The 11,587-nt window shown below is 41.5% G+C and overlaps 1 protein-coding gene across 2 annotated transcripts in view; it reads right to left on the bottom strand.

Annotated features, from left to right (window-relative positions):
- Positions 1–7,071: 7,071 nt before the first annotated feature.
- Scamp1 (secretory carrier membrane protein 1) overlaps positions 7,072–11,587 on the bottom strand; it is a 92,638-nt gene continuing 88,122 nt past the window's right edge. For both annotated transcript variants that reach the window (XM_057789795.1, XM_057789796.1), the window contains one exon: positions 7,072–9,529. In XM_057789795.1, coding sequence (XP_057645778.1) covers positions 9,365–9,529 — 165 coding nt within the window. In that variant the 3' untranslated portion in view covers positions 7,072–9,364. The remainder of the gene's footprint in view (positions 9,530–11,587) is intronic.

Below are 11,587 nucleotides of genomic sequence, written 5' to 3'. Positions count from 1 at the left end.
GAACTCAAGGGGTGAGTGGGACTTCTGAGACTCTGGGGGAACTCCTGTAGCCGAGGGGTCCTGAGGTGCTGTGAAGGAGCTCAGCACAGCTGGATGTTCAATAGCCACTTGAGCCAAATATAAAGTTGTACTTAGAGCTGATGGACTCAGTTGGAGCCTTCATGTGTGGTTACCCTGTTCTATTGTAAACTAATACATTGTTTGTCTAGCATTGACGAGGATTCTGTACATAGGATTTCACAGTGTTCTCCCTTTCCCCCTTGAGATCTGAATTAAATCAGATTTTTCAAACTCAGTCTTTCAAATTTGACTATGTGGGCTTCAATTCAGTGCACGTAATTTGATCAAAAATACCAATCAGACAAAATGTAAAGACTTACTGTAACATAGACATCAGGGAAAATATCCAGGCATTTTCTACTGCTGATTCTTAACCTTGCATAAGTTGCCTTTAATCTCTTACTTGAAGAAGTACCAACACAATCATAGGCATCTTAAATTTAAAGTAAAACTGTGAGACATGAAAGTGCGTTAGAGCATTTGCTAACCAGAAGATGCATCTTCTCCTTTCTCTCAAAAAAAAAAGCTAAAGGAGAAGTTATGGAGTCTTCTACACCCACAGTCCCTAGAGTGGACCCTGACCAAGAATCAGGAAACCTGGGCTTCTGGTCTATTAACTCGACGATGCTAAACACCATTTCCATAAACTCATCCAACCCTGCACCTTCCCAGGGATACAAGCTGACCTCACTGCTGGCAGACGGACAGAGGCACATGTATGCTCTAATTGCTGAGCAGAAACGACCGCCACCAGGTTTCCAACTGTTCAAGTCAAAGTCAAAGGTTAGGGCCCCAACCACTGGAGGAGAAATGGTTTTAAGACAAATCATCTGGATAATCCCAGGAGAACAAGCTTTTCCTGTGCCTCTTCAGGTGTTACTATTTTGTACTCAAAAGTAAACCTGCAGAGAGAGCACTGGGACTTCAGTTTGAGCAAACGCTGGGACATGGTCCCTTGTGCTTGCTATTCGGTCTGTGTGTGTGTGCGCACGCGTGCGTGTGATATGTTCACATGCAGAGGCCAGAAATGGACATCTGATACCTTATTTATGTTTAAGGTAGGCTGGCTGGCAGCTCTCAGGATATACCTACCTGTCTCCATCCCCATGCATTTATGTGCAGTTGTTATATGGAGATTCAAACACAGGTCCTCCTTGCTGACATAGAAAGCACTGACATCCACTGAGTCTTCTCATCAACAGGGAAGTGTTGCCACTAGATCTCCTGGAAAACACATTCAACTTCCTCTGGTAGGGCCCCATAAAGTCTTTATTACCCTGGACATTCCTGTGCATGGACATTGTTTCAAATAATTCAGCTCCTTTGGGACACTCAGCACGAATGGTAAAGCCTTACAGCAAGCATGACTATTGCGGAGAGCAGCGAGAACAGAGCCTGTCTCAGCACTTGAGTCATTTGTGTGGCTTCCCCTTCTGCCCCACTTCTTCCTTGCAGCTTCTTCTGCCCCTACCATCTTCTTCCTTCCAGCTCCTCTCCTTAACCTTAAGACTTCTACAGAATCTCTTCAAGACATGAATTGCTAATTTTGCTTAGGTATGTACAAAGGATACAGACAAAAGCACAAACAGAGGAAGTAGGAAACTTCAAACCACGTGGAAAGGAGAATCAATCAAATAACATGCAGCCATTAGCAGCTTTTTTGCATTTGACAGACATTCTAAAAGAGCCAACAATCTATAGGCAAGCAATCCTCCAAGGGCCAACACTTGGAAGAAACCTCCAGTTTCCTCATCTCTTCCAGAAAAGCAAAGGCAAACGACAGCAGTGAGAGGAAAGACGTGGGGATGAAGGACAGCGCAGACAGCAGAGGCCATCAGAAGCAGGAGGGGATGGAGAGCCGGCCAGGATAACTGCAGGCCTTTAGTGTGGATGGAGAGGCCAGAAGACTCGGGGACAACGGCTGCCAGCAGAGGCTACGTGTATGTAGCTGGGACTGGGAGTCCCAGGCACACATGGAGCAGGAGCGCCAGCTTTGATTACTGTGCACATGGTGTGGTGAACACTGAGTCATGGTAGCCTGAGGTAGAAGCCTTTATACATAGGTACCAGCCACTGGTGTAACTTTAGAGAAGTTCTCTGCCCAGGTTAGAAAGCTAGGAAGTGCAAAGCCAAGGATCAAGTACAGGTCTGACACCAACTGTCCGAGCTACATTTCCTTCCTTGTGGAAGGACGAGGGAAAGGGCCAGCTGAGCACGCTGCCACACTCTGGCACACACAAGTGGCATCAGCCATTCCCTCCTTCCTCTCAGGAACCTAGCAAATCCTCACATTTGAAGACACATACTTTAATTTACTAATCACAATTCAGATCAATCCTGAAAACAGACATCAGCAATTCCTCAGATCCATGACAGTGGCAAAACAAAGAGCAAGCCTGGGCTGCTTCCATCGTATCCTAGCGATGGGAGGCCCAACTGATAGACCATCTCGTAGCCAAGGAGAGATACCGTTAGGATCACATAAGCGTAAGTAACCTAATGCTTAAGGATTTGTCCTCAACTTCTCCAAACACAAATGTCAAAGACCACTTAGCCCAACACACTGCTAAGAACAGGAAGCAGGAATCTGCCTCCTCATTGAAGTGGGAGCTTTGGTCAAGGGATGTCAAAAACAGTGTAATTTTTTTGTCTTGGGTAATGATCCTTTTCCTAAGGTCCACTGTTTCTAAAGATGGACACAGTTACCGGAAATGCGGAAGGGTGAGGGAGAACTCAGGCTGGGGAGAAGCAATCCCTGGCTGGACAGAAGAAGGTGGAGGATCTGGCGTCTGTCCTTCCTCCAACCTTCACTATCTTCACTCCCGTTACCTTGAGGGAATTTCTTAATCCTCTATAGAATGGTGACAATTAGCAACGACATCATAGACTTGGTGCAAGGATTAAGGAATTTATAGAAAGCACTTAGTGTAATCTCTACTAAATCCTCAATATGGCAAGAAAAGCAAGAGAATCCTGTCTTTCCAAACAAACACTTAGAATTTATTTTGTTTACCTTTTTTTGGACAGGGTCTCTATGTAGCCCTGGATGTCCTGGAACTTGGTATGTAGACCAGTCTGGCCTTGAACTCACAGAGATCCTCTGGCTCTTCAATGGCTCAATGGTGGGATTTTAGAAGTCACACTTGGTGAAGGGTAGTATAACCTGTTGTCAAAATGATCCAATTTTGCTTACTGTAGAATTAGATTGGCTACTTAAGGCCAATGTTTGTTTCTTTCTTTTCTTCTTTTCCTGAGATAAGGTTTCTCTATTTAGCCTGGTTGTCCTGGAACTTGCTCTGCAGACCAGGCTGGCCTTGAACTCAGAGATCCACCTGCCTACTGCCTACTGAGTTCTAGGATTATGGGATTAAAGGAGTGTGCCACCACTGCCCCTGCGAGGCCACTGTTTCTTTGTATCTTGTTATAATAAAACACTCTGCTAATCATCTTTGCCTTACAGCTTCCAGGTAGGGAGGAGGTTCCTTTATGAATGCAGAATACTGTTATTCTTACATAGAGAAACACCACCAACAACAACAAACTTTAAATGTTACTTTTATAGTTACTGGGAACATGTATTCATTATACTGCTTTATTCCATGAACTATATACACACAGAAAAAGACTGGAGGAAAGCACAACAAACAAGACTCCAGCAGAGGTGTCCCTGGGTGATGGGAGGGAGGGCTTATTTGTCTCCCCATCTGTCACTTTCTCCATTTCCCAAGTGTTCTTTAGCCAGGATGTGTGTGTGGCTCTCATACTGGGGAAACAATTTTAAGGATGTGTGTGCGTGTCCACATGGTTCGCTCTCTGTGTAGGAGGCTGGGATACTGCTGGAAAAATAACTGTGATGAATTAAGGGGCAGTGGTTTTAGTTGCTTTTCTCTTGGACCCAAACACTTGGATCCAACACATGGCAATAATCACAATACCTTCAATCATCATTCGTTTTGAGAATTGCAAAAAGAAAAAAAAAGCAATTGAGGAATCCCAGAATTATATTCAAATAATTAGGGCTCAAAAATAAAACCTGCAGGAAGGATTCTTTTAAAAAAAAAAAAGAAAGAAAGAAAGAAAGAAAGAAAGAAAAAAAGCTGTTTGAATGCAGAATGACTTTATAGAAATATGGATTACTACTAGCATTATAAGAAAATGAACTCTTTGCTAACTCCTTGGTAGAGGGATGACATAGGCTTTAGCATGAGGAATGTCTCACTATACCAGGAAGTCATGGCAAACCCAGAAATATCGAGCTTTTTTTAAAAAGCACAACGGGGAGAAACACAAACTGTAACGCTCCCTGCATTGCCCCCTGGTGGCCCCGCATCCCATCAGAAAACACCAACCCCTCTAGCGGAAACTCTGCAGGTGGAGGCTTTGTCCTACCCAAACCACAGAGCTAAACGGTAAATACAAAGTCTACGGGAAGGGGAAATTTCCCAAGAATCTCTGAATTGGTGATTTACCTCTAGCTTTCCATACTTCCACCATAGTGCAAGTCAATGAAAACCTTGGTATGAAAGTAAACAACACTTGGGAAGGGTGCACAAGGATTTTAACATTGTAATAAAGAATCAGAACCTCAAGTAAACAGTCAACTCTGAGAGAAAACCTCAGTACAAAGGAGGGAACCATTTCAGACGTCAAGACGCAGATAGGGATAGCGAGGGCCGCATTCCAGGTACGAGGAAAGGTTTGGTCAGCCAGAGACATAACGACAACAAAATTACAAGTATATGAGACACTTGTCTTGAGCTGCCTTCTTTACAACTCCAAAACCTGGACGCTCCTCAGAACAGCGGCTGAATGTGTTAGAGATGGCATCTCTCAGGAGGAGGGTTCTAGGGGTCGCATGAAGAGAGGCTGCGCAACGATGACACTGAGACATCTCCATCTACAGAAGGAAGTAAACTACAGGACACAGCAACGGCGATTGAGATACTTCAACCATGTTATGACAGTGAATGACGGCAGATACCCAAGACAGCACAGCTTGGTGGAAGGCACGGGATAAGGTGAAGAGGAAGTCCCCTCCCCCAAAAAATGTTGGACATCATAAAGGAAGACAGTGGAACCTTGGGTATGACAATAACACAAGAATCTAGGACTGTCTAGGACAGGAACATTTGGAAAACCGCCACAAATGGGCTGCCCATGCATCCTTAAGCATTGCCAGGCATAAATGATGACAAAGAAGAAACGACCTAGCACTAGGCAGACTTAGTGGTGATGCTGGCACAGCATGCTTTCACAGAAGGCCTCTAGCTCCCTAGAAACTGAAAAATCTGAAATAAGGTTTCAAAACTCACCAACACAACATGCATATTGTTTTGTAAATATATCCAAAATTTCTTATAGAACTATTCTAATTTTTCTAATTATAAAAGTACAGTTTACTAGTCTAATAAAGAGTATTTGTTTTCTTTTTTTTTTCTTTTTTCTTTTTTTTTTTTTTGGTTTTTGGTTTTTCGAGACAGAGTTTCTCTGTGGCTTTGGAGCCTGTCCTGGAACTAGCTCTGTAGACCAGGCTGGTCTCGAACTCACAGAGATCCGCCTGCCTCTGCCTCCCGAGTGCTGGGATTAAAGGCGTGCGCCACCATTGCCCGGCAAAGAATATTTGTAAAAAATAAAAACATTTACATGCTAATCTAAAAATATATAAAAAAAATTAAAGCAGATCCAGTATTTTAAAGCCTATTATTCTACTATAATTTATAATATGATGTTTGAAACTCTTACCAAAATATGATCTAACGAGCCATCCCAGTTATTTAGAGTTAGTCACCCACTCATCTCCTAAGGGCTCAGTCACATGGAATCACAGGTCCCTTTGAGAATTTCCCTTACGGGAAAATGGAAGGGAACACAGAAAAAGTGGGTCCCAAATGTGATAAACTGTGTAATATAAACACAAATACGACAAAAAAGACAGAGAATCAAACATTAATGTCTATTTTAGAAAGGAATGCAGGGAGTACTATCCATATCCAGTGGTACCTGTCCATACTGGATTAGCAGAACTATCCATATCCAGTGGTATCTGCTGTCCATACTGGATTAGCAGAACTATCCGTAGCCAGTGGTATCTGCTGTCCATATTGGATTAGCAGAACTATCCATATCCAGTGGTACCTGTCCATACTGGATTAGCAGATCTATAGCCAGTGGTACCTGTCCATACTGGATTAGCAGGAATTAACAACTAAAATCCCCATGAAGTACAAACCACATCCACAAAGATTACAGAAATGAGCTTCTAGTAAACTAAAAATACAAACTCACTTTTTAAAATGGAAAATAGTGTTTCTTATTTTAATTTAACATGTGAACATGACTTTGGGTTAAACTTTACGTCGTCTTTAGTCACCAGGTGAGAAATCCAGTGCACAAAGTAGAAAGCTCATCAGTGCGGAACAGCAGCAGTGAGCATGATCTGGCAAGAGCACAGCCATTAGCAGATCAACACAGTCCTGGCAGAGGCACCATTTGAGCCCATGAAGAAAACTCTAGGCCCAAAAGCTAATGAACTTCTAAATAATTATCATATTTAATGTGGTAAAGCTCACATTCAACAACCTATAGAGGTCTAATGCAATGGAAAAATTGCCAATTTGTGTTGCTGAGGGTTTTAAACTAAATCTTTTATAGTGTGTTTAACACGTAATAAAATGGTACAAAGATGGTTTAAAAATCAAATGTGAGGGGGCTGGATAGCTGGCTCAGCAGTTAAGAGCACCAGCTCCTCTTCCAGAGGCCCCAGGTTCAATTCCCAGCATGCACATAGCAGCTCACATAGAGTTTTGCTAAGACAGTTTCTCTTCCTCCTCCTAACTCCAGTTTCAAGAGATCTGACATCCTCATACAGACATACATGAAGGCAGAACACCAATGCACATAATAAAAATAAAATCACTTTTAAAAAACCAAATTGAAATACCTATATTAAAGCTGTAAGCATAATTTCTGCCTCTCAATTGCTAACAGTGTTTAAAATTATGCAAACAAACATCCAGTAAACATTATTTTATTTTCTGACACTCCGCATTAATACAATAAATATACAAAACTTCCAAACCACTGAAAACATGCAACATAAGAGGGACACATGAGGGCATTTACACAGAACCGTGACAGTCGCCCCGAGGGCAGCGCAGTGTTGCTCACCAACAAAGCACACAAACATCCCTAGAGAAATAAACCAAGCCCACGCCACAAATCTCCAAACAGCGATTTCCCAGTGTTCAGACCCCAGTTTAAATAAAACAGCCACAATTTAATATCGAAACTGAGAAGCCACAAGGATGCCTGGTCTACACGAAGCTCATTTCATGACTGTGGTGCAGGTAACATTGGTATTAAATAGAAACACTAACCATCTTCAGCAAACAAAGATAAACTATCACCGTTGTTGTTGAGAGAATAGTAAAGCAGGGTTTCAAGATGCTTTCGCACGTGACCCAGCTGCAGACACCACCACCATTTCAATGCTCCTGTGTGATTTCAAACAACATAATCTCTTTCAAACTTGTATGAACCCAACAACTGGATTGAACAACAGTTCAATGAACAACAATGTTCATACACAAAAACACAGTATAACTGTTCTTTGCCACTTAATAATGAGAGGAATGTTTCCATTTTTGAAGGAAAGTATTTTTTAAACCTGATGTGTCTTTCATTTGTACTTCAGAGACAATTAAAAGAAGTATCTTCAATACTCAGTAAATTTCCAAGCAAATCTAATGTAGCCCATGTGGGTGGATATGTGAGCCTTCTTCATGAAGCCCACAAACTGTGCCCCAGCCAGCATGAAACTCCCTGACTCCAGATTTGGGGAAAAGAATAAAGTGTCTCAATCATTTAAGCCCGTTTTTAAAAGCCCGTCTTGGCAACCCATCCTTGCTTAAAATCAACTTGGATAAATCACAACCTGTCATTCTGCAATCTAAAACTAGTAAGACTTCCAAAATAAGGTAGTCTGACTTATAAATGTTTTTGAGACATTTGATCATTATTAAAAGTCTGAACTCACATCGGCTTGTGCTGCACAGTAACAATGTCAATACGATTGTATCAATAATTAACACATTTAACTGTACCTGTACTTTCTTGCTTGGTGTGATGCTTTATATGTATTTAGTCTGTCTCAGAAAGTAAGTGACAGACTCATTAAGAAATAAGTATATTAGAAGTGTTGGGTCTTTTATTTTTAATGCAACTAAAAGTGAGAGGCTCAAAGAGAAATCCCTTAAATACTGTATGTTCTTTTTATTCAAGGGTTAGGCTAGCCTTTAATACCTGTGCCAAAATCTCTCTGTCTTTCTCTCTCTCTCTCTCTCTCTGTCTCTGTCTCTCTCTGTCTCTCTCTCTCTCTCTCTCTCACACACACACACACACTCACACACAAGCTGCCAAACATAATCCCAGTTCAATTAAGAAGATTAGCCAGAAGAATATACCAAAGTTTCCATACAGTAAAATTTTACAGAAAATTAAGAGGGGTAAAGGAATTATCACTATATTCTACTGCACCAATTCACTACCTTCTCTTTTGGATAATGCACTGCACATTATATTAAAATCTTTATACTCCAGTAAATTTTTACTTAAAAGAAACTATTACAGAAAATCATTTCTGATTCTATAAAGAGCCCCAGCTCCTACCACTATAAGCAGTACAGAACCCAAAATACTACTTCGTTTCACTCAAGAGACGTGGTACCCATGCAAGATCAGAGATTGTTATCAAAATATCAGCTAGTCTAAAAATAAAATAAGAGATAAAATATACATTATCTACTACAAAGCACACAGGCTCTTCACTGTGACTGAACTTCAGAAAGAAAGCCAATTTAAAAACACCCAAGTCTTTGCTGGCTCGTTCCTGCAATATTAATATAGAGAAAAAGAAACAAACATGTTTCATTTTCAATGTATAATCCTTATCTCTACTGACTCCTGGGAGAACTACTGTGGTTGGTATCGAGTGCCCTTTAAATCTTAAGTCACACGCTCATTTCAGTGTGTCACCACGGAAATGATCTGAAAACACCATCCCCCAAAAATATGGAGAATATTTATTTAGCAGATGAGAGTTTTCTTCTGAGGGGCGTGGAAATATTAAGAAACTATTAGGCAAAGTAATAAGATGAGGAAGTTTCTCTGGTTTTAGACCATGCACACGTGAATAGGAAATACCCATGCTGTGTGTACTGTGTGTTTCCAACATAGAAATATCTGTGGAATACAGTAATGGAGAAAAATACAGTCCCATGGTAACAGCGCACTGCGGCGAGGCGCTCTACATCTGGTTACCCTTGAAGGCGTTCTGTGCCGCACTGGTTGCTGCAGTTGAAGCTGCATTTGCAGCCGCAGTCTGGACAGTTTTATTGGACATCACTCCCGTTGCAAACTCTTGCTGGGCCTTCTCAAAGCTAGCACCTGTTGTGCGATACAGTCCATGTACCTGCAGAGGTAGAAATCAATGTGACAGGTAAATGGTAATCTACATAGGAGCTGCCGGCTGTCTGAAGGTAACCTCACCATCTTGCGGTGTGAATGGGAGAAGAGGAGTAGAGATGAACCGAGCGGGTTAATGGCAGCATAGTGCTCTCAAGGACAGTAGCTGCACCTTAGGATAACGAGACTCCCTTTCATACACAATAGAGCATCGCCAGGGAACATCTGCTCTAAAACCCCAACTTAACAAGTCAGCAGGACTTAGTCATCACTATTCTGAGTCATGTGCTTCCAACTCCACACTCCCCACGAATGAAAAGAACATCTGAAGATCAGATATTTCAGTAAGTTGTTTAAAAATTAAAGTATTTAGATAAGCTTCATTTTTTAAAATAAACTTGGTCTTTAAAATGAAATAACTTCAAAAATTCTTTTGAAATGCAAAGTCATTAGTAACTAGCCTATTAATGTGGACATGAATATTTATGAACAAGTTCCCAGATTCCATAGAAAAGATAATGGAAACCAGGTTCCCAAAAGAATACAAATTGTGTACTGTCTATCTGTCACTTCAACAGTAAGTAATTCCGACTAGTTCAGCGGATAAGGAAAGGCAATGTCTGAAGGTTCTACACACTCTGCAATCCTTTGTGTCTTCCTAACAGAATCTGTTAGAACATCTACCACTATAGCCCTGAAACACTCTCCAGTGCTTTCTACAGTCCACTGTAGAAACAGAACATAGAACACAATTAGAAGCAATTGATAGGGCCAGGTGGTGGCGGCACACAACTTTGATCCTGGCACTAGGGAGGCAGAGGGAGGCAGATCTCAGTTCAGGGCCACCCTGGTCTACAGAGTGAGTTCTAGAACAGCTAGGGCTACACAGAGAAACTCTGACTTGAAAGTATAAGGAAAAAATAGAAGAAGAAAGAAACAAACAATTGATGGAAAATCAAACCTACCTGTGAAAGCTAAGGGTTTCTGCCCATGAAGCAGTTCAGGAGATAAAAATTCTTTCAACACTCCAAATCTGGGCTAAGAAACACCACCATGGCAGAAACCAAGGCACAATGAACATCCAAAATCCAACAATAACCAGCTCTAATAGTGTTAAGATTTCAGAATGAAAACGGGTTCTCAACAGCACACTCATTTTCATCAGAAGGAATGAAGGGAGGACTAGCCTGGCAAAGGCTCTGGTCTAGTCTGGACCTACATACAGACTCTTCTGAGGACATGCTCCGGCCAGGAAGAGCCTGACCCCTAGTGGTAATAAACTAGGGCTGCATACTCCAACAAGGGCTTTCGTTTGTTTTCTGGTTATTTCTTTTTGATAATTTATTAGTTTTTAAGTCAGTGTTGAAGAATCAGTTGTTCTCAGATCTTACTTTACATCAGAATTAGAAACAATATAAGGATTGCTGTTTGATTCAAATTATAATTTAGTTTATATTGCCACTTACTACATTCCAGAACATCACACAGAAAATCATTTGTCTGAACTCCTCACTTCATAGGTAAGAATTAGACAGCACCAACTGATGGTGAACACATAAAAGAGTCAACTATTAATGGATTCAAAAATTAACTAAAACATGAGAATATGCACATAATGCTGATAAATACTTTTATTTTATTTGGGAAATAAACATTTATTTTGAATGCCTGGCAGGTGAATATGAGCCCCATATGCAACTATCTCTTCGTGGAAAACAGCAAAAACACAGGGGAAAGGAATGCCTGCGTCGAGTTCAGAGCCAGTGCACAACTGTCTGACACAGTCTCTGTGGAATGAGTGCTCCCTCCATGCCCTGCCTCCCATTTTTCTTGTACTGGAGAGTTCTGGAGAGTTCTGCCCTCGGCCCTCTTCTGGTTCTGTGCTCATATGCATTCTCTTGGGCTTCACTCACCCCAGGAAGTCTACCATGCTTATTCATACCTATGCCTACTACTACTTCTAACTCCCCCATCAAACATGAGATCACTTTGACCTCCACAGCTGCTCTTTTTATTTCATTTTGTGCATGCTGGGGGACACCGGATGGGTCCTGGGGTCAGATAT

Source organism: Chionomys nivalis, chromosome 15, assembly GCF_950005125.1.
Source record: "Chionomys nivalis chromosome 15, mChiNiv1.1, whole genome shotgun sequence".
NCBI classification, from domain to species: Eukaryota; Metazoa; Chordata; class Mammalia; order Rodentia; family Cricetidae; genus Chionomys; species Chionomys nivalis.
This window is presented reverse-complemented; position numbering and strand designations above follow the sequence as displayed.